The 23,985-nt window shown below is 41.2% G+C and overlaps 1 protein-coding gene across 2 annotated transcripts; it reads right to left on the reverse strand.

Moving 5' to 3' along the window:
* Positions 1-600: 600 nt before the first annotated feature.
* On the reverse strand, positions 601-23,337 carry LOC122555188 (V-set domain-containing T-cell activation inhibitor 1-like). 2 transcript variants are annotated; one of them, XM_043700932.2, is made up of 5 exons: positions 23,255-23,337; positions 12,777-12,826; positions 10,773-11,114; positions 6,911-7,198; positions 601-6,151 (listed from the first exon to the last, which is right to left on the reverse strand). In XM_043700932.2, coding segments are annotated over exons 1-5 (735 nt in total). In that variant the 5' UTR covers positions 23,257-23,337; the 3' UTR covers positions 601-6,098. The 2 variants fall into 2 exon arrangements, with proteins under 2 accessions (XP_043556867.2, XP_043556869.2); XM_043700934.2 differs by lacking the exon at positions 23,255-23,337 and adding an exon at positions 18,801-18,905.
* Positions 23,338-23,985: the final 648 nt, after the last annotated feature.

Here is a 23,985-nt window from a genome sequence, read left to right on the forward strand (position 1 = left end):
ACGTGCAAACTCCACACAGTCAGTCGCCTGAGGCGGGAAATGAACCCGGGTCTCAGGCGCTGTGAGGCAGCAGTGCTGCCTGATTTTCTCCTGATTCCCACTGACTCAGATTTTGCTAAGGCCCCTGGATGCCAAAAGCAGCTTTGATGTCAAGGTCAGTCATTCTCATCTCCCCTCTGGAGTTCAGCTTTCCGTAATGAAGTCAGTAGCTGAGCAACCCTGATAGAACCCGAATTGAGCATCTGTGAGTAAGTTATTGCAAAGTTTCGAAATGGGTAAACCCTCTTACTGAAGGTCTGCAAGCATTTACAAATAAATCAAAATGTGAACACAATTTGAAACACTTTGATAGAATTTTCAAACGTTACAGGAAACGATTGCCATCCTGAACATGTATTCATCAAAGCGTTAAGACAGAAGTTGCCGTCGGTGCTGCCCAACACAATTACCTTCTCATTTCCAAGACAATCCCATTCACACCTCAACTGCTGAAGCTGACTTACCAGGTACTTCTTAAAACACCAAGTGCTTTCCAGGAAATGAGAGGTAAGAAAATAATATCATAAAGGATGATACAGCAGAAATAAATGAGACAAAAGATTTTGCAGAAGGCAAGTGAATATCTAGGAAACCAATGTTTCCTAGATATTTGAACTTTATTTCAATTCAAGCATGCTTTGCTTCAAAAAATAATCCCAAGAATAATAAAATCACAGAAACAAATATCCAAAATGGTCTGACAAGAGATTAAAGTGCAGAGTCTTATATGAATCGAACATGAAGTAGGGAATGCCACCCTTGAGATCAGAAAATCCAAATGATTTCTGTCACACAAAACACTGCTCCAGTAGTGACTTGAACAGGTGATGTTGTGGTAATGTCAATGGACTTGCAATCCAGAAACCAAGGCCAATGTCCTGGGGACACAGGTTTGAATCCTATTATGGCAGGTGGCAAACTATGAAGTAAATATAATCTGGAATTAAAAGTTAGCCTAATGGCAACCATGTGGTTACTGTCAGTTATAAAAACCCATATGGTTCACTGATGTTAAGGAAGGAAATCTACTGTCTCTACCTGATCGGGCCTACACGTGACTCCAGACACACAGGAATGTTTTTGTCTCTTAATTGCTCTCTGGGAAATTAGGGATGGTTAATGATTGGCTGACCTACCCAACAACATTGGCATTCCATGAATGAAGAAATATCTTCTACGATCATTTTATAAGCTTACACAATTTGTTGTCTTCCTTAATGACAGAAATAAGAATAATATAATAAAAAGTAATCAGAGATACATGTATAAAAACAAACTTCTACCTAATGATAATATTCGATCAATGTCAAAGAATAAAGGGCTTATTCAGAAATATTCACAATTTAGAGCACAGACTCTGTCTTGGTTTAATTTTCACTGGGGCAATTAAATTACTTTTACATCATGTAGATGTTGGCATTATTGCAAAATGGTTCACTGGAAAAGAGTGCAGTCAAATGCCATTGGTACAAACCCTCATGGGTATTAATTGTGATGTACCTCTTGGATTCCTTATCTAGTCGCAATTGCAGGTAAGTGTGGCTTATGTCCAGCTTCGAAGCCAGTTCCCCCCTCCGTATACAACTCCTCTATGTGAGGGATTGGATATTTATCCAGCTGCGAGAAGTGGTTTACCATTTGCTTAAAATCCCCACAAAGGCACACTGAGCTGTTATGCTTCACAATCAGTGCTGCTCATTTCACAAACTACACTGGTTTGATGATTCTTTCACTTTCCAGTTTCCTGATTTCTCCCACTACTTTTTCCATAAGGCAATTGGCACTGGGCTTGCATTGCTAAACCACAGAATTAATTGTTGACCAGGAAGCAAAGTGGCTTTGGTCCCTTTTATAGTCCCTAGACCTTCCTGAAAAGCTCTTGGTTATTTCAGTAGAACTCCACTGAGGCATGCATTTTCTAATCGAGAAATGTTGAGCCAATCAAGATGAATCTTTCTCAACCACTGACTACAATCAGTGGTAACTACAGCAAGTGCTTTGCAAAGGAGAGTGGAACCAAAGTTGCTACCTCAATCTGTAATGGTTCCCTGGGTATGTTCTCAGTCTGGCCAAGATCTACTGCAAACACAAGGGTTGCAGTCCACAGTGAATCTTGTTTAAGGCAGGTTCTGCAATCACAGATACAGCTGCACCGATATCGACTTTCATGAGTACCAGCTGACCACTTAACCAAACATTAATACAATTGGTTCCGATTTGGATGTTGCTAAGCAATTTAACTGTTCCAACCCAAATGTAGGTGGACTATCCAATGAGTTATCCTGAATGCCAGCCAATGTGATTGCTTACTCAAGTCAGGCCTTGTAGGTCACCTTTACCATTTTGATTCCACATACAGGCAGCAACTACAATGGTATGACTTGACTCGGTTGTGGGGTTTTGCTGTGGCTAGGACGTCATTGCTCAGAACATGCTCTGTGTGAAGCTCTGCCATTGCCTACACTCATGTGGTGTTCCCCAAGCTCAGTCAGAAGGTGAGGATGGCCAGTTGCAACAGGATTCCCATGCTCCACTTGACACATTTTATAATGACAAAGCCATTTATAGAACCTGATGATGTCCACTTGGCTTCAGCTGGTAGGCACTTTTGCATATTACATCACAAATCCCACATACCATTTGCCGAGAGGTGCGAGGGAGGAGCGAAGGACTTCTGGGAAGGTTTTTAACTGGGTGAGATCGTGATACATATTGGCACCAATGATATAGCCAAAAAGGGATTGAGGATCTAAAAAGTGACTTCAGACAATTAGGTTGGAAGCTGAAGAGCAGGACGAATAGAGTAGTGATTTCAGATTTGCTATTGGTGCCACAAGTTAGGGAGATGAGGAACAGTCAGCGAATGCAACTTAACATGTGGCTGCGAGGCTGATGCAGGAGAGAGGGCTTCAGATATTTAGACCATTGAGATACCTATGGTGTTTTGGCTTTCATTAACAAGGGGATTGAGTTTAAGTCACCCCTAAACCTTCTTTTCTCCAATGAAAACAACCCCAAGTGCCTCAGCCTTTCCTCATACGATCTTTCTACCATACCAGGCAACATCCTGGTAAACCTCCTCTGCACCCGTTCCAGTGCCTCCACATCCTTCCTATAGTATGGCGACCAAAACTGCACACAATATTCCAGATGCGGCCGCACCAGAGTCTTATACAACTGCAACATGACCTCAGTACTCCGGAACTCAATTCCTCTACCAATAAAAGCCAGTACGCCATATGCCTTCTTCACCGCACTATTTACCTGGGTGGCAACTTTCAAAGATTTGTGTACATGGACACCAAGATCCCTCTGCTCATCCACACTACCAAGTATCCGACCATTAGCCCAGTACCCCATCTTTTTATTACTCTTACCAAAGTGAATCACCTCACACTTAGCTACATTGAACTCCATTTGCCACCTTTCTGCCCAGTTCTGCAGCTTATCTATATCCCGCTGTAACCTGACACATCCTTCCTCACTGTCTACAACTCCTCCAACTTTCGTATCATCTGCAAACTTGCTCACCCAACCTTCTAACCCCTCCTCCAGGTCATTTATAAAAATGACAAACAGCAATGGTCCCAAAACAGATTCTTGCGGAACACCGCTAGTGACGGCACTCCAAGATGAACCTTTGCCATCAACTACTACCCTCTGTCTTCTTCCAGCCAGCCAACTCCTAATCCAAACTTCCAACTCACCCTCAATGCCATACCTCTGTATTTTTTGCAGTAGCCTACCATGGGGAACCTTATCAAACGCCTTACTAAAATCCATATACACTACATCTACTGCTTTCCCCTCGTCCATCTCCTTAATCACCTTCTCAAAGAATTCAATAAGGTTTGTGAGGCACGACCTGCCCTTCACAAAACCATGCTGACTATCCTTGATCACATTATTCCTATCCAGATGTTCATAAATCCTATCCCTTACAATTCTCTCTAAGATTTTGCCCACAACAGAAGTGAGACTCACCGGCCTATAGTTACTAGGGTTATCCCTACTCCCCTTCTTGAACAAGGGAACCATATTTGCTAGCCTCCAATCTTCTGGCACTACTCCTGTAGACAACGAGGACATAAAAATCAAGGCTAATGGCTCTGCAATCTCCTCCCTTGCTTCCCAGAGAATCCTAGGATAAATGCCATCAGGCCCAGGGGACTTATCTATTTTCACCCTTTCCAGAATTTCCAACACTTCTTCTCTACATACCTCAAAGCCATCCATTCTACTTAATTGTGACTCAGTACTCACATTGACAACAATGTCCTGTTCCTGATTGAATACTGACGAAAAGTATTCATTCAGTGTCTCCCCAATCTCTTCAGCCTCCACACGCAACTTCCCACTACTATCCTTGACTGGACCTATTCCTACCCTAGTCATTCTTTTATTCCTGACATACCTATAGAAAGCCTTAGGGTTTTCCCTAATCCTACCAACTAAGGACCTTTCATGTCCCCTCCTTGCTGCTCTTACCTCACATTTATCTAAATTAAACTCCATCTGCCACTCCTCAGCCCATTGGCCCATCTAATCAAGATCCCATTGTAATCTGAGGTAACCTTCTTCACTGTCCACTACACCTCCAATCTAGTCATCTAGAAACTTACTAACTATACCTCATAAGTTGTTCATAATGTTCATAAGTCAGTATAGCCAATCCACCTAATTTGCATACTTTCAGATTTTGGGAGGAAACCAGAACATTTGGTGGAAACCTACACAGACACAGATCCAATAAGGGACCTCCACACAGACAGTGTGACTGAACCCGGGTCCCTGGTGATGAGACAACAGTGCTAACTACTGTGCCATCATGCTGCCTAATTTCTTTTTTAATTCACTAATGCACAATTTCTAAACTGCTGCTTAATAAATCCGATAAACTATCAGAAAATTGTTAAAAATTATTTTGGACACAGTTCCAAGGTTCACTCGATCCATTCGAAAGATGAAAGGCTTATCTTTTGAGATGAGACTGAGCAGTTTAGGCTCTACTCACTAGAGTTTAGAAGGATGGGAAGAGAACTAGTTGAGATGTGAGAAAGGTTTGACAAGTAGAGGTGGAGTGGGAATGGGAAACAATCCAGAATGAAAGGTCATAGCTTTAGGTTAAGGGGTAGCAGATTAAAACAGAGATGAGGAGGAATTACTTCCCTCAAAGGGTGGCGAATCTGTGGAATTCATTACATAGGAGCATACATATGCACATACACAGGAACAAACATAGGAATTAAGAGTGGGAGTAGGCAATTCAGCCCTTTGAGTCCACTGCACCACATAACATGATCATAGCTGATCTTATGCTGGTCTCAATTCCACTTTCCTGCCTGCTCGCCATTGGCATTTATCCTGTTTTTCATCAGAAACACGAGGGCCGAAGGGCCTGTGCTGTAATGTTCTATGTTCTATAGGTAGTTTCTTTACTCAGAAAGTAGTAGGGAGGTGGAATGCACTGCCTGCGACAGTTGTAGACTCACCAACTTTAAGGGCATTTAAATGATCATTGGATAATCATATGGATGAAAATTGAATAGTGTAGGACAGATGGGCTTCAGATTAGTTCCACAGGTCGGTGCAACATTGAGAGCCAAAGGGCCTGTACAGTGCTGTAATGTTCTATATTCTAATATATCAATTTCTTTCCTCAATCGGTTGATTGATTCTGCATCGAATACACTCTGGGGCAGTGGGTTCCACAGATTCACTGAGAGAAGTAGTTTCTCCGCATCTCAGTTTTACCTCAGCCTGGGAATGTCTGGAAACTGAATAAATTGAAAAATGAGACAGACTGATTTTTAATTAGTAACAGGTTTCAGGCTTGTGGGACATGGACAGAATATTGAGGCTGAGTTGAGATCACCCCTGGTCATACTAAATGGCAGAGCAGGCTAGAAAGGAAGAACTGCATATTCCTGCTTTTAACTCTTATGTTTTCTGACAGCACATATTAGCTCACGATGCTCAGTATACTGTATCCTGCGTTTGGAAAAGCTTTGCAAGTCATTTAAGAATAGAAGAGCATCAATGGTAAAATGCCCTTTGACTTATAAATCAGGAGAAGGTTCTCCATCATCGAGACGAATCATGTTATGCCCATCTGGAAAAAAAAGGAAACGTAAAGACATTTTACTATTGCTGCTGCTTGCAATTTCTTACAAGGTCTTAATCTGTAAAACCAGTCCTATCATTAATAAGTTCCATATTGTCAAAGACATCATTGGACAGGTGGAAGCAACAACAACAAAAAAACTGTCTTGCTCAACAAAAAAAAATGAAGATAACAGAAAGAATAACCGCTTTCAACCCTCACCTAAGAGAAGATACTGAGCTTTCTGATATCTCAGCAAAGGCAATGGGGCAAAAGAACAAAGAGAGAGAAGAAGCCTGCTGTTGGCAAACAGATGAGACTACCACTTTCAGCCATGGAGCTCAGCTTCATCCATCCAATTGTCCAATCTGTGGTCAGTACACTATTCTGAGTAAAACGTTCCCATCAGCTATGGAGATTAGTATTGCTATACTTTCCCCACCCAGAATTCCCATTTGGTACCAGTCAATCTTTCTCACCTGTTATCTGTTGTACCTATTAGGTTATGTACCACATCTAAATTATTGCTTCTTAAGAAACAATCAACTGCCTTAACATTGCTAATGAATTCTTAATTGCCTATTTTGGATAATCTGTGACTTCCAAACCCTAAATCTTATAAAACCCAATACATTTAAAAGAGAAACAAATTCAGAATAGTCCTTTCTCAGCTTCTAAGGTCATCTTATTAACATGCTTCTTCTCCACAACTTATATAATAATTTAAGTTACCTTTAGTATCAACATTGATCTCAGAAATAAACTCACTTGTGAATACAGCTCGAGCAGCCTTGGACTTTGCCATCCACTTGTGCTGTACGAAGCAGACATATTGATTTTTGGCATCACTCTCTCTCTTCAGGTAATGTTCCACATGGTATAATCCATTTTCATCTCTGGACAGGAGTGTTTCACTAATGCTGTTCAAATCATTGCCATGTGTGTCTTTCCAGCTAATCTTTGGTACTGGGTACAAACCTGAATATTTGCAAGTCAGCACGTCATTATTATCACCATTAGTTTCCCAGAAGATGTGCATATCTCCAGTACCCTTTGCTAAGAAAAAAAAAAGTGGTTATTATAATAACTAATAATAGTATAAATGAATAATTTCTGATTTTCAACATGCCATTCTGAAAGAAATTATACAGTTAAACTGCAACCGGTTTTACAATATACAGGGCGAACCGGAATCCGTGGAATCATTTTCACGCCCTGAACATATAATAGGAAACATTCCAGAACCAGGGACCAGGATGCTGCCGGGATGGTACATTTCCCATTTAAATAAATGGGTTCACTCCTACCCGTGGCTTCGGGCTTCCGTGGCAAGTCTTGGAATGTATCCCCTGCGGGTACGGTGGTGGGGGGGGGGTGATCTACTGTGACAGTTTTCATAAGAGCCGTTAAGACATTTCATATTCTGTGGTTACTTATGACAGATTCACTTATTGCAGAGCAAATAAAAATGTTACTACCAGGCACTATCGAGTGCATTATGATGATATTATTGGATTTAAATTAAATAAAGGTACCAGAGAATCATGCAGGATTATAGACATGAAGTCATTCAGCTCATTGTCTCAATACTTGGAAAGTGTTGTTTTGCCAAATGCCATATCCCTGCCTTTCCTATAACCAACAGATTTATCAGCCTTAACTACTTGGCCAACTGCTACTTGTCGTGATTTATAGAATCAACTTCAACCCCCTTTACTATGTCCTAGATCCCAGCCACGGTATTTTATTTGTTGAATATTTGAAAATATTATCTGCACTCCTCCTCAAATACAAATAATTTGAAATCTATGATTTCTAGTTACTGACTCACTCACTGGATAGAGTAAGTCAAGAAAGAAACTGTTGTATCAAAACCCCTGATCAGTTTGAAAATCTTGATTAGGCCACTCTTTAATCATCTCTTAACTTTTCAATCTCACCGCAAAACTGAAATAATACATTTCTGATAGCATCTGATAAAAGGTTTATCAGATTTTTATATCTTTACTGAAATGGTGTGCCCCGAGTTGTCCATGTTACTCCAATTGAGACCTAACCAGTGACTGGTCATTTTCCAACACCAGCTCCCTGTTTTATTACAGTGTTCTGTGTATAGTCCTAAGAAAGGATATACATTTTTAATCAGGATATCAGCTTGCTACACCATCTTTAAGGACTTCTTTTCATATGGACACTGAGGTCTCTTTACTCATTTGCATTTTTCAAAGGCTTAATTAACTATGCCAAACATTATGCACAGTTTACTCCAGGAAGATGTTTACACATGAATTCGATTTACTGAAAAGTGTCTGTCACTGGGCTGGCTGCCAGTATGGAAAAGGCTGTACCTACAGATGGCGTCTGTGGCTCTATGCTTTAACTTTTTTTGCATTTTGCCTGGCTCTTTACCTTTTGATGTCTATATCATTTCATACATTTTCAGACTTTAGTTATATTTCTGAATATATAACTTTAACTATCTTCATTTTTAACGATTAGTCAGCAATGAAAAGATCGGGTGGTGGGGGAGAAAGAGAGATGGGGTCAGGGAAGAGATCAGACGGGGCCCATGTTCCCTTACTCATAGACACAAAGATCCTCCCAGTTGTATCCATTCTCTTTCTCCCCTCACTCTATCCATTCTTCCCCCTCCCCAACAAAGCATCTAAAACTGAAAGTAGCCATCTTACAATGTAGAAGTCAGGTCATTTGCTGTTTGTACACTGATTGCGTACAGAGTTCCCGGACCTCCCCGGGCTTGCCACTTCAACACACGATCCTGCTCCCATCCCCACATGTCTGTCCTTGGCCTGCTGCAATGTTCCAGTGAAGCTCAACGCAAACTGGAGGAACAGCATCTCATCTTCCGACTCGGCATGTTACAGCCTGCCGGTCTCAACACTGAATTCAACAACTTCAGATGATTATCCCATCTCGACCCCTCTGTTTTCATTCTGCTCCGTAATTTTATTTCATTTCATTTTTTTTTCATTGTTCTGTACCTCTTATTTCTTGATTGTCTCTCTTTCTCTCGCTCCCCACTCTCACATCACCTTTTTCCTCTCCTCTTCTCCCTTTGCTACCCTACTCCCATTTTCCATTTTGCCTCTGCTTCACCCCTCCCCCTCCATCCCCCACATATTTTGTCACATAGCACTGGCTTCAGCCTTGGTCATTCACAGCTCCTAATCTCCCTATAATCTCTCTATGCACAGTCATTATCACCTCTTTATTGTTACCTTTGCATCTGGAACCATGACTCGCCTTCTCTCATTCTAGTATAAATACCTCCCTATTTTTCCTTTTTTTAGCTTTGACAAAGGATCAGTAGCTCTTTTCTCTCCTTACAGATGCTGCCTGACCTGCTGAGATTTTCCAGCATTTTCTCTTTTGGTTTCTGCTCACTTTCAATCTTGTCAATCTCTTTCATTTTCTCATTTTCCTCTATTGTTACCATAGAGTTCAAATAGCAGCTCAAATATTTTTGTTCCTTTAACATCTGATGAACATCATCTTTTACACAGATGACCAATCCCCTGCTTTTCCATGCAAATTACTAGCTTTTATTCACAAAGCTTCTCTCCCTCAGCAACTCTGGAAAAGACATCAGGGATTTAGATTCATCAGAATTTCAGAATTGGGTTATTGTTCAAATGACTACCTATGAACAGGATGAAGTTTGACAAATTGCATCATCACCACTAATCTCTTGATCCCCCTCATTGCAGCTTCAGTAGAGAATTCGGCACAAATGGCACAATCACTGATCCTTCTGCAATATCACGTGTTGATTAAGAAATAGAAGCTGGGAATTGGCCATCCATCACATTAGATCTGCTGCGCCGTGAAATAAGATCATGGTTCTTCTAATGATAGCTTTAACTTTATTTTCCTGCCTGCCCCCACATACCCTGACTCATCTGTGAATCAAAAAAATGTCTAACTCAGCCTCAATATTTTCAATGATTCAACTGCCCTCTCAGGGAGAATGCCAAATATGAATGACCTTCTGAGACACTAAATTCTTCCTTCCTTAACCCTATAACAAAGCTAAGCAGACGAAGACCCATTATTTTTAAACAATTAACGCTGCCAGAAGTAGGCACACAGGGTAGTTGAGACATATACCTTGAGGTGACTTTCAACAGAACTTTTGTGTCTTGCTGAAAATCTTTGAAAGTAAATTTAAGTGAAACACTAGTGTCACATAGTCATTATAGAACAGTCCATCAAGGCTATTCCAAAATTAACACTCTAAAAATAACAGTTTATCCTATTCTAGGCTCCTCTGACAAGGGAGAGATAGTCTCTCAATATCTACCCTGTCAATCTACAATAGAATTTCATTTTCAAAAGGATCAGCTCTCATTACTCTGTACTTGACTGGTATAGGCTCAACCTGGGAGATCAGGAGAATCCTACAGAACTAAGAGATTAGATTTTCATTATTGCTTAGTATAGCTGTCCAGATGAGACACCATTATTATTGCCTTTCTATAAAAATCAGAACACATTGCTATAAGAAATAAGATCTGTCCTTCCCTTTGTTGTCATTGGCCATCTTTGTAAAAAATTAAAACTTTAAACAAATGATTGTAATTAAAGACAAAGAACAGAACAGCTGACATACCCCATACAAACAGCTCAATTGTTTCATCATCAAATCCATGGTTGGTGCTGACATAGCACTTGTACGTTCCTTCATCCCAAACATTAACATTCTTCAGAGTAAGAGATGCATCTCCTCTGTTGACGGCATTGCCTGCAACTGCAGTTCTCTTGGTGTAGTTCTTGTGCTGTTCACTTAAGTTATCTTGATTATCCCTGTATTCGTGGATGGTTTGTTTTTCGCCTACCTTCTCCCAGATCACGACCGGGTTACTGTTGGACCAGCTGTCAAAGGAGCAGTTGAGAGTGACAGCTTTATCAATCTCTGAATCGATATACCGGTCACAGGTTAAAGTGAATGTCTCTGCATAAGGAATGAAAATAATACATTTAAAAACAAATCTTCCAATAAATATTTATTAACTTCCGTTTAAATAAATTTTATATGATTTACTCATAGAGTCATAGAGATATACAGCACAGAAACAAACCCTTCGATTCAACTCATCCATGCTGACCAGATATCCGAAATACATCTAGTCCCATTTGCCAACATTTGGCCATAACCTTCTAAACCCTTCCTATTCATTTACTCATCTGGATATCTTTTAAATGTTGCAAATGTACCAGCCTCCACCACTTCCTCTGGCAGCTCATTCCATACACGTACCACCCTCTATGGGCCAGCCAATTCTATATCCAAATAGCCAACTTTTCCTGTATCCCATGTCTCCTAATTTTCTGAATGAGCCTACTATGGGGAACCTTATCAAATGCCTTACTGAAATCCATATACACCACATCCACTGCTTGACCTTTGTCAAACTGTGTTGTCACGTCCTCAGAGAACTCAATAAGGCTTGTGAGGCATGCCCTGCCCCTCACAAAGCCGTGTTGACTATCTTTAATCAAACTATGTTTTCCCAAATAGTCATAAATGCTATCTCTCAGAATTGTTTCCAGTACCTTGCTTACTACAGACGTAAGACTGACTGGGCTGTAATTGCCAGGGATTTCCTAATTCCATTTCTTGAACAGAGCAACACCATTCATCTCCCTCCAATCAGCTGGTACTACTCCCGTGGAGAGTGAGAATGCAAAGATCATCGCATAGGCGTAGCAATCTCATTCCTCGCTTCCTGTGGTAACCTTGAATGTATCTGATCCAGGCATGGGGACATATCTACCTTGATGCTTCCCAGAATTACCAGCACATCCATTTCCTTAAGATCAACCTGTTCAAGCCTATTAACCTGATCCATGGTGTTCTCACTATCAACAAGGTCCTTCTCACTCATGAATACTGAACCAAAAAAACCTCATTTAGGGCCTCCTCTACCTTTTCAGACTCCAAGCACAAGTTCCCTCCACCATCCCTGATCGGTCCTACCCTGTCTCTGATCATTCTCCTATTCCTCACGTACATGTAGGATGCCTTTTAGTTTTTCCCTAATCTTTCCCACTCACCCTTCTATGGGCTCATAGCCAAAGCAGTAATGCAAAGACTAGAACAAACAGCCGTCCCACAAATTCCACAGTTCCCTACAGTAAATGCATCTGTCACATGTCTGCCTACTCCAGCATCCTGTCTATGCTTTCTGCCAGTTTTTCATTGTCCTCTTCTTAGTTCACAACTATACTTTTTCTAACAGTATGCAATTTTAAATTAGTGCTCTACACATGCAGATTTAGTTTTTTTTTTACCATAGATCAAGAAGAAGAATGGTCCTGATACTTTCCCCTGGGAAACACAATTACTGCCCAGAAAACTAGTGTTCACCACTATTCCGTTTACTGTTACTCAGTCAAGTTTGTATTTTTGAGACGTGACATCTAATTCCATGCATTCTGGATGTCTACATATGCCACATCAACTGCATTACCTTCACCAACTTCTGTTACTTAATCAAAAACTCAATCAAATTAGTCAAACATGATTTGCCAGAAGTATTTAATATTAGTCATTCATATTTGCATTTTCATTTAGATTCATTCATGTGCATTAAAAGAAATAAAAAAAACTTACCAAACTGAGGAAATAGTAAAGAAAATAGGAGGCAGCACAGTGACAGCATCCTGAAAAAGAATTAACAACTGGTTAGAAGGGAGGAACTTGCACTGACTAAATTTGAACCATGGTTGCAGATGACAACATTATCCTAAAGGGTACAGTTCTGAAACCACACATCAATGATTTGGATAAAATCAGAGGGACAACAATCTACAGTATTAAAATAGGAGTTCTCGTCAATAATTCAAAAGGGAACAACAATAACGAATTGAGAAGATGATGTAACACAGAGAAAGGTGGCAGACAGAACTGGTGCAGCCAAATGGGAAGCGTTTTCAGAAAGGGGCAATGTGAATGAATCAGAGAGACAATGTGACATAGTGCACGGGTGAGGGAGTGTATGTTAGGTGGAGCAGTCCATCAGGAAGAATGCGAGCCTGAGAGAGGTCACGATTCCAGGCAGCAGCAGAGGCCTGCCAATTAAAGGTTCACTGCTTGGATTCACTGTCAGCGTGCAGACTGATGAGCATCGGCAAAGAGCTCCAACTGGCCTCAGGAGCCATGGTAAATTGAGGAAAAAGCGAGGCCATGTTCTTTGGGAACTGGGCCAACCAATCCTTTAGCCCGTTCACTGTCTGCTGGGAACATTGCTTGGAGGGGGAGGGCATGCACAAATTCTTGGGAGGAGTATAACACCAAAGTGAGGCAGAAACTAGGCTTTTGGGAGCATCACTCTCTCTCCATTGCAAATGGAAACCTGGCCATTTGGTGTGAGTCACTCTCTCTGTTATTGTATGTGGCACAGGTCTAGCCCATTCCCCAAAATTGTAGTTTCAGTCATCTTCCACTTCATCTGGAAACGTAAGATGGATCATATCCACAGGGACACCATGTACAAAACTCTGGATAAGTGGAAAGAATGTACCCAACACCACCGTCATCCTGATGGCCATCTTTGTGTGCAGCTGCATCAAACTGTGCATAAACCCTCAGTATGCAAATACCAAGTGACACTACGTACTGAGGTTTGCAAAGGTTTGTGAGAATGGTCCCAGGAATGAAAAGCTTAACATATGAGGAACATTTGGGGACTCTGGGTTTACACTCTCAATCCAGATGCCTTTTAAATGTTGTAATTGTCCAAGCCTCCACCACTTCCTCTGGCAGCTCATTCCACACACGCACCACCCTCTGCATAAAAAAAGTTGCCCCTTATGTTCCTTTTAAACCTTTCTCCTCTCACCCTCAACCTATGGCCTCTAGTTCTGGACTCCCTCATCCCAGGTAAAAGTCATTCGCTATTCAACCTATTCATGCCCCTCATGATTTTATAAATCTCTTGAGGTCACTCCTCAACCTCTGATGCTCCAGGGAAAATAACCTTAGCCTATTCAGCCTCTCACTCTAGCTCAAACCCTCCTACCCTGGCAGCATCCTTGTAAGTCTTCTCTAAACCCTTTCAAGTTTCACAACAACCTTCCTATTGGAGGGAGACCAGAACTGCACACAATATTCCAAAACTGACCTAACGAATACACTGTACAGCCACAACATGATATTCCAATTCCTACACTTAATGCTCTGACCAATAAAGGAAAACATACCAAACGCCTTCTTATTCTAACCACCTGCGACTCTACTTTCAAGGAACTATGACCATGCACTCCAAGGTCACTTTATTCAGCAACCCTCCCCAGGACCTTATCATTAAGTGTATAAGTCCTGTCCTGATTTGCTTTTCCAAAATGCACTACCTCAAATTTATCTAAATTAAACTCCATCTGCCACTCCTCAGCCCATTGGCCCATCTGATCAAGATCCCATTATACTCCGAGGTAAAACTTCTTCACTGCCCACTACACCTCCAATTTTGGTGTCATCTGCAAATGTTAGATGTTTATATCCAAATCATTTATCTAAATGCCAGCCCTGATACTTGTGTCACTCCCTGGTCACAGGCCTCCAATCTGAAAAGCAATCCTCACCACCACCCTCTATCATCTACCTTCTTGCCAGTTCTGTATCCAAATGACTAGTTCTCTCTGTATTCCATGTGATCTAACCTTGCAAACCAGTCTACCATGAGGAACCTTGTCAAATGCCTTACTGAAGTTCATACTCAATGCCATGTTGACTATCCCTAATCAGTCCTTGCCTTTCCAAATATACATAAATCCTGTCCCTCCTGCAATAGCCCACCATCAATGTCAGGTGTGCACCACTGCACACTGCCTTCCAAACAGTTGCAGGGGGATAGAGACTGTCACACATCTCCTGCTGGAATGTGCCTTTGCATAAGAGGTTCTGGAGAAAGATGCAGTGGCTTTTTCTCAAGGTTCAGCCCAAGCAGCTGTGTGACACAAAGCTCTGAAATCTATTGTCTATTCCCCGGGTCGCACACTGAAACAAACATTGACACCGCTTGGAGGACCATCAACTCAGTTAAGGACATTCTTTGGTCTGCCCAAAACTTGGTGGTCTTCCAGAATAAGTTAAATATCACACAACACTATGTTATAGTCCAACAGGTTTGTTTGGAAGCACTAGCCTTCATAGCGCTGCTCCAAACGCTAATGCTTCTGAATAAACCTGTTGGACTATATAACCTGGTATTGTGTGATTTTTAAACTTTGTCCACCCCAGTCCAACACCAACATCTCCACATCATGGCTTCCAGAATAAGGAGTTGCGCTCCAGAGTGTTGCAAACTGACACATTCCAAGGGCCAGGACTACGTACTGAGGAACATTCTAGAGCTTGGGTCAGCTGTTGCCAAGGCACAGTGGGGAAGGACCACTGTCTGAGAACCTCCTGCTAAATGGGAGTTTGTTCAGTTATCAGACCCTCGAAGTGCGTCAATGTATAGAAAATGTAGTCTTGGGTGTCTAAGAGATGCCTTTGGGTTTGTTGGGATTGAGTCAAACTCAAATGTTGTTTGTTTACTTGACATGCTACAGCACAGAACTGAATTGCATTTGTAAAAATGTATATATAAAATGACTTATTTATGAATAAAGTATATTTTTTAAATTACACAAAAAAACAGAATACAGGGGGAGGGGCCACAGGTATGGGAGAGACAACAGCACATTGAAGGGGAATATGAGAGGGAGCGTATGAGAGGAAGAGTGTGGGTCAGAGTGAGAGAGAGGAGTGTATGAGGGAATGTATGGGAGTGAAATTTTCCAGTAAACCTAATGTGTTAAATCTAGTCTTAAGATCATCAAATCACACCAGTTGCAGTCAATCCTGGCCGATGTTGATAACATCAACAAATTAGGAAGCTAATAACTGTCACGGAGTACTGTGCATTACTATTTTTCTTTTATTCTTCATGGAACCTGGATGTCAATTGCAAGCCTAGTGATTTGTTGACCATCCCTAATTGCCTTTGAACTGAATAACATGCTTGGTTATTTCAGTTAGAAGTCAACCAAAAATTGTGAACTTGGGTGTCACATGGGGGCCAGATTCCGCAAAGAAACACCAGTGAAACTTTTGAATGCAGGTAATTTATTTTGTTACATACAAAGTGCTCAATTTGTGCAGTGACAGTGTTTCTGCAGTCCCACAATGATGAAAACCAATGGCAGTTTAACAGTCAGTTTTACTGGGACCAGCTTTCAACTCTCGGCTTGGATATTTTTAATTCAACCTGACCAGAAATATTATGATACACATCTGGCACATGTCAGACCTAAACCCAGGCATCTTGGCTCGACACTACCACTCCACCACATCAGCCCCCAATTCTAGATTTATTAACTGAATTCACACTGTCCAGTTGGCATAGTGGAACTTGAATTCACTTTACAAAAGAATTTATTTAGGACGCTAGATTACTCACCAACCCACCATCTGCCTCAAGCACTAAATTACAAACCAAAACAACATAACAGCAGAAAGGATATAACACACGTCCATTGGAATTCTGTCCAATATCAGAAAGTACAAAGATAGAACTAGTGATATAAGTAATGATAAAAGTTCCCAAGCTCCCCCTTTGAGAACAGTGCATTATCAAATATTCTTTGGCTATGAGAATCCAAATACAGGTATTCAAATCCCATGTCTTTCTGAAACAGTCCTGTCATTTCCCAGCAGCATTACGACTGTACTCACACCATATGGACAGCAATAAGTTCAATAAGGAAGCTCAAAAGAGCATACAAATTCAGAGTAGGAGTAGGCTGTCAGACCCTTCGGGCCCGCTCTGCCATTCAATAAGATTGTGGCCTCAGCTCCACTTACCTACTCTCTCACCATAACCCCTAATTCCTTTACTGGTCAAAATATTATCTTAGCTTTAGAAGCATTTACTGAGGTAGTCTCAACTACTTCACTGGGCAGGGAATTCCACAGATTCACAACTCTCTGGATGAAGAAGTTCCTTCTCAATTATGTCCGAAATCTGCTCCCCCAAATTTTGAGGCTATACCCTCTTGACCTAGTTTCACCCGCAAGTGGAATCATCCTCTCTACTTCTAGCTTATAAATTCCCTTCATAATCTTATACATTTCCATAACATCCCTCCTCATTCTTCTAAATTCTAATGAATATAATCCTGGTCTACTCAGTCCCTCCTCAGAAGCCAACCCCCTCAACTCCGGAATCAACCTAGTGAACCTCCTCTGCACCCCCTCCAGTGACAGTATATCCTTTTTCAAGTAAGGAGACCAAAATGCACGCAGTCCTCCAGGTGTAGCCTCACTAGCACCCTGTACAGCTCTCTGATTTTAAACTCAATCCCTTTAGCAGTGAAGGGCAAAATTCCACGTGCCTTCTTAATTACCTGTTGCACCTGCAGACCAACCTTCTGTGGTTCATGTATAAGGACACCCAGGTCCCTCTGCACAGCAATGTGCTGTAACCTTTTACCATTCAAATAATAGTCCTTTTTACTATTATTCCTATCAAAATGGATAACTTCACATTTATTAATATTGTACTCCATCTGACAGACCTTTACCCACTCACTTAAACTATCATGTCCCTCTACAACGTTTCACAGTCCTCTGCCGACTTTGCTCGACCACTCATCTTAGTGTCCTCTGCAAACTTTGACACACTACATGTGGTTCCCAACACCAAATCATCAATGTAAACTGTGAATAATTGTGATCCCGACACTGAACCCTGAGGCACACCACTAGTTACTGATTACCAACCGGAAGAGCACTCATTTATTCCCAGTCTTTCAGTACCTTCTCAAGGGCAATTAGAGTTGGTCAGAAAAAATGTATCACTAATATCAAATATCCCCTTTTTTAAAAAAACCTGCTCCTTGCCTTTGCTTGTTACAGAATCACATGCACAGCCCATCCCTAACCACCACTCTTAGGCCACACTATTCATAACCTGTTGTAAAAGAGTGCAATATAGGGCCTATTTCTCTAGCGATAGGAGTTGAGGAGTGACCTGATAGAGCTGGTTAAAAACAAAGACTTGCGGGTATGGCAACTTTCAGTATTATACACTCTCTGTCCCAAAGAACACAGCCAAAAGCAGTTGTTGTATTGTGGAAAACCCAAGAGTTATATAACAAAAACAGGTCATACACGGATTCAAGCTTCTGTGCCTGTCCAATGTCAATGTGGCCATATGAGAGTTTTGTGGAGCAGAGGCAGTGACCCTATCTCTGCACCAGACGGTCCAGGTTAAAGTCCCATATGGGATATGATGGCCACTTTCGGCTGTCCGAACACACCCAACAGGAAGGTTTAAGAGATAGAACCATGCATTTCGGCCAATTGGCCTGATTTCATATTGTAGTTTCCAAAATTCCTTCGATACACTGCTATGAAATATTTTTCATTTATAAAATAACTGTACCGCATTTCTTACAATCACAATGAAGTTCATAAACACTAATTTGCTCTTGATATCGGAAGTACTCTACCCAGAACGTTAACACTCATTCTCAAAAGGTCTGCTTGAAGGACTTGTTCATCATCAATTAGCAGAACATTTTAATATTCATCCACACTTAACGTTATTTTAAAACAACCTATCGGCAAGAAACGTTGAGTATAACTTACATTGTGTCTCAATTTTATTCAATTTTAACGCGAAACAATGATTCCCACGTCTGTCCTAACCGGAACACAAACTGCTCTGTAATCCGCCCAGAATTGGGTGTAATCTCCTATTGAAAGGCCACTTTCCCTCCCGTCACTTGTATCTGGGCAGAAGTATCATTTACAGGTTAGAAATAACGAACCCGACGTTCAGCTCAGAATTGGAGTAATGGTGAGGTCTGTGTGATAAATAAACGTGTGGGAGTTCTTACTGCATATCAGGCACTGTGTTTATTCCAAGCGCGCTAGTGATCAAATACATATAGGATGTGAAATGTATTCTTACTTTTAAATATGATGTGGAGGTATCGGTGTTGGGCTGGGGCGGACAAGGTCAAAAATCACACGACACCAGATTACAGTCCAACGGATTTATTTGAAAACATTAGCTTTAGGAGCGCTGTTCCTTAAACTAGTGTTTTCAAATAAACCCGCTGGACTGTAACCTGGTGTCGTGTGATTTTGCACTTTTAAATAGATGGTGACCAAGTGCAAGAGGGAATTAGAAACTGCGCACTTCTAGAAAGAGAAACGAAACCGAAACAAGCGCTAAGCCTGTTACCACCAATTGCTGTTTTATTTCAAAATTATAATATCCTTTGTATTTGAGTTTTTGCTCAAATTAGAACACACACATCGAAAGGAGAAAGTTTCCTGAAAACCTTTCAGGAATGCCGGAAAACCCCATTCCCTACAATTATTTCCTTCAATCCAATGTTAACAGATTTTCCACATCTGTCCATTACTTTAGCATTTGTTTCTCCCACTGTGTTATCGCACAAAATGTCAAATGATAGAAAATCGATTCAAAGGAGCAAATTTGTTGGATTTCATGAATACTGTATACCACAAACCAGTTGACATAGAAGTGAAAGACCTTTCAGCCCATTGAGGGCATTTGGCATCATTCAATGAGCTCAGACCTGATCGGATAACCCTCAATTCCATTTTCCCACCTTTTCCCCATAATCCTATGCTTTCCTCTTGATTAAAAATTCTGTCCATATCAGCATTAGATATAGAACAGAGAACAGTACAGCACACTGCAGGCCCTTCAGCTCTCAATGTTATGCTGACCTTTCATCTTACTTGAAGATCAAACTAACTTACATACCCTTAATTGTACTATCTTTCATATGCCTATCCAAGAGTTGCTTAAATGTCCCCAATGTATCTGACTCTACTACCACTGATGTCTGTGCATTCCAAACACCCACTACTCTCTGTGTAAAGAACCTACCTCTGATATCTTACCTAAACCTTCCTACAATCACATTAAAATTATGTTTGTAAGTTTTCTCGCTGAGCTGGAAGATTTGTTCTCAGACATTGTCACCATGCTCTGGTGGTGTCCTTCTTCGTCTGTGTGTATGGATACTTAATCATGTCTTTTGGTGGCTAGTTGGTGTTTATGTATCCTGGTGGCTAGTTTCCTGCCCATCTGTCCGATGTAGTGTTTGCTGCAATGCTTGCAGGGTATTTTGTAAATGACATTCATTTTGCTGGCTGTTGATACGGGTTCTTTAGGTTCATTAATAGCTGTTTCAGTGTTTTGGTAGGTTTGTGGGCTACCAAGATGCCAAAAGACATGACCAACTATCACTAGTATCCTTACACATAGACAAAGAAGGATACCATTTTGATTGGGACAGTACATCCATCCTTGGACAGGTTAAACAAAGACATGCATGGGAATTCCTAGAGGCCTGGTATTCAAACTGGAACTCCATCAATAAACACATTGATTTGGACCCCATTTACCAACCTCTGAGGAAAAGAACCAGAAATGATATCATCCACCAGAACAGACCAAGACACACAAATAGAAAGTGAGTCAGAGCACCAGTGCTTCACCGGAGGCTCACTGTTGATGTTATGTAGCATGGTAACAAAACATCTGAAAACAAACTTTCCAGCTCAGCAAGCAAGTTTACAACTTGAACCTCAACCTGAGCTACAAATCTGCTCAAAAATCACAAAACTGAAAATTTTGCACCCTCCTGAAAGCCATTTCCACTCTGGGAAATAGTCTCTGGCTATCCACTCTATCTTTGCGTCTCATCACTTGTAAACCTCTATCAAATCACCTCTCATTTTTCTTCATTCCAATGAGAAAAGCCCTATCTCCTCAACCTCATATGCCCTCTGCTCCCTCTTGAAAGATATTTTATAAGGTTCCTCATGTTAGGCTTCCTCCAGGTCATTTATGTATATAACAATCAACACTGGTCCCAACCCAGATCCCTGTGGAATACCCCTGGTCTCAGTTCTCCGTTTTGAGAAATTCCCTTTCACTTCTACTATCTGCCTCCTGTTGTCCAGCCAGTTCTCTATCCATCTAGCTAGTACACCCTCGACCCCATGCAACTTCACTTTCTCCATTAGCCTACCAGAGGGAACCTTATCAAATGACTTACTGAAGTCCATGTATATGATATCTACAGCCCTCCCTCATCAATCAACTTTGTCATTTCCTATTAAGTTTGTAAGACATGACCATCCCTGCACAAAACTATGCTACCTATCACTGATAAGCCCATTTTCTTTCAAAAGTATATAGATCCTATCCTTCAGTATCTTCTGTTTGCAAAAGATATTTCATGACCCCTTTTAGTCCTCTTAATTCCTCATTTTAGATTGGTTCTACTTTCCCAATATTCTTCCAAAGCTTTGTCTGTTTTCAGGTTGCCTCAACCTTATGTAAGCTTTCTTTTTCCTCTTTGCTAGTCTCACAATTTCATCTGTCATCCATGGTTCCCTAATCTTGCCATTTCTATCCCTCATTTTCATAGGGACATGTCTACCCTGCACTCTAATCAATCTCTCTTTAAAAGTCTCCCACATATCGAATGTGGATTTCCCTTCAAACAGCTGCTCCCAATCCACATTCCCCAGCTCCTGCCGAATCTTGTTATAGTTGGCCTTCCCCCAACTTAGCACTCTTCCTTTTTGTCATTTTCTCATTTTTGTCCATAAGTATCCTAAAATTTATAGAATTGTGATCAGTATTCCCAAAGTAATCCCGACTGAAACTTCAACCACCTGGCTGGGCTCATTCCCCAACACCAGGTAGCCCCTTCCCGAGTTGGACTATTTACATACTGCTCTATAAAACCCTCCAGGATGCTCCTTACAAATTCTGCTCCATCTAGACCTCTAACACTAAGTAAATCCCAGTCAATGTTAGGAAAATTTAAATTTCCTATCACCACCACCCTGTTGCTCCTACATCTTTCCATAATCTGTTTACATATTTGTACCTGTACCTCATGCTCACTGTTGGGAAGCCTGCCGTATAGCTCCAACATTGTTACTGTACCCTTCCTATGTCTGAGCTCTGCCCATATTGCCTCACTGCTCAAGTCCTCCATATCTCAGCACAGCTGTGATATCCTCTCTGATCAGTAATACAACTCCTCCACCCCTTTTACCCCCCTCTCTATTCCACCTGAAGTATCTATGTCCTGGGATATTTAATTGCCATTCATGCCCTTCCCTCAACAAAGTCTCAGTAATAGCAATAATATCATACTCCTAGTTCAATATGGAAATTCAAAACAACCTTCTCAAGGGCAATAAGAGACAGACAGAAAAATAAATGCACCAATAACATCCCTTTAAAAATAACCGTTCCATGCCTTTGTCTGTAAAACCACGTGCCCCTCATCCCCCACTAGATTCTTGGGCTCCACTGCTCACAAATGATTGGAAAACAGTGCAATGTAGGGCTCATTTCTCCAGCAATAGGTATTTGAGCAATGACCTGATCGAGTTTGTTAAAAACAAAGATTTGCAAGTACGGCTCCTTTCAGAATTCTAAACTCTCTGTCCCAAAGCACTGGGCTAGCCGAAGTTGTTGTATTGTGGGAAACCAAGGAGTTTATACATCCGGAGTATGATGGAGACTTTGAGATTACCAGGGGTCAACAAGAACAGGTCATGCACGGGTTAACGCTCCTGTGCCTGTCCAACATAAAGAGATACTTTGTGGAGCCAAGGCAGTGACCCTCTCTGTGGACCAGACGGTCCAGGTTTACGTCCTGTACAAGGATGTGATGATCACTTCGCGGTGCCGTAACACGGCCAAACCAAAGTTTAAGAGATAGCAATACGCGTTCATGGGCTGATAAGCCTGGTTACATGCTGTCGTTTCTAAAATTCTTTCGATACACTGCTATGAAATATTTTTCATTTATAAAATAACTGTACCGCATTTCTTACAATCACAATGAAGTTCATAAACACTAATTTGCTCTTGATATCGGAAGTACTCTACCCAGAACGTTAACACTCATTCTCAAAAGGTCTGCTTGAAGGACTTGTTCATCATCAATTAGCAGAACATTTTAATATTCATCCACATTTAACGTTATTTTAAAACAACCTATCGGCAAGAAACGTTGAGTATAACTTACATTGTGTCTCAATTTTATTCAATTTTAATGCGAAACAATGATTCCCACGTCTGTCCTAACCGGAACACAAACTGCTCTGTAATCCGCCCAGAATTGGGTGTAATCTCCTATTGAAAGGCCACTTTCCCTCCCGTCACTTGTATCTGGGCAGAAGTATCATTTACAGGTTAGAAATAACGACTGCGTCTTAACGACCAGACTAAGTGCGAATCCAATTTTAAATTTCGCGACGGGTCGCTCAGTATTGGATTTATGATAAGGTTTGTGTGATAAATAAACGTTAGTGAATTCTCACTCTATGGCAGGCGCAGAGTTTATTCCAAAAGCGTTGTTGATCAGAAACATAAAGGATGTGAAATGTATTCCTACTTAGACGGTGACCAAGAGTAAGGGCGATTTACCAACTGCGCACCTGCGGATAGAGAAGCGGAACCGAAACAAATGCTGCGTCGCTGCTTGTTACCACCATTTGCTGTTTCATTTACATTCTCATTGAAAGGGGAAAAAAAAGTTCTTGTGTGAGTTCAGCAGCCGGAAGACCCCACTGCCATCTGTCCATTATCTTGGCACTTGTTTCTCCCACGTCGGTATCGCACAAAATGGCTAGCGATATGAAATCGATTCAAAGGAACATTGGCGCTGAAATCGACCATTCAGCCCAATGAGGGCATGTGGCATCATTCAATGAGATCATACCTGATCAAATAACCCTCAACTCCATTTTCCTACCT

Source organism: Chiloscyllium plagiosum, unplaced genomic scaffold, assembly GCF_037043375.1.
Source record: "Chiloscyllium plagiosum isolate Xiang-an unplaced genomic scaffold, Cpla_swu_hap1 HiC_scaffold_12, whole genome shotgun sequence".
Classification (NCBI taxonomy): Eukaryota; Metazoa; Chordata; class Chondrichthyes; order Orectolobiformes; family Hemiscylliidae; genus Chiloscyllium; species Chiloscyllium plagiosum.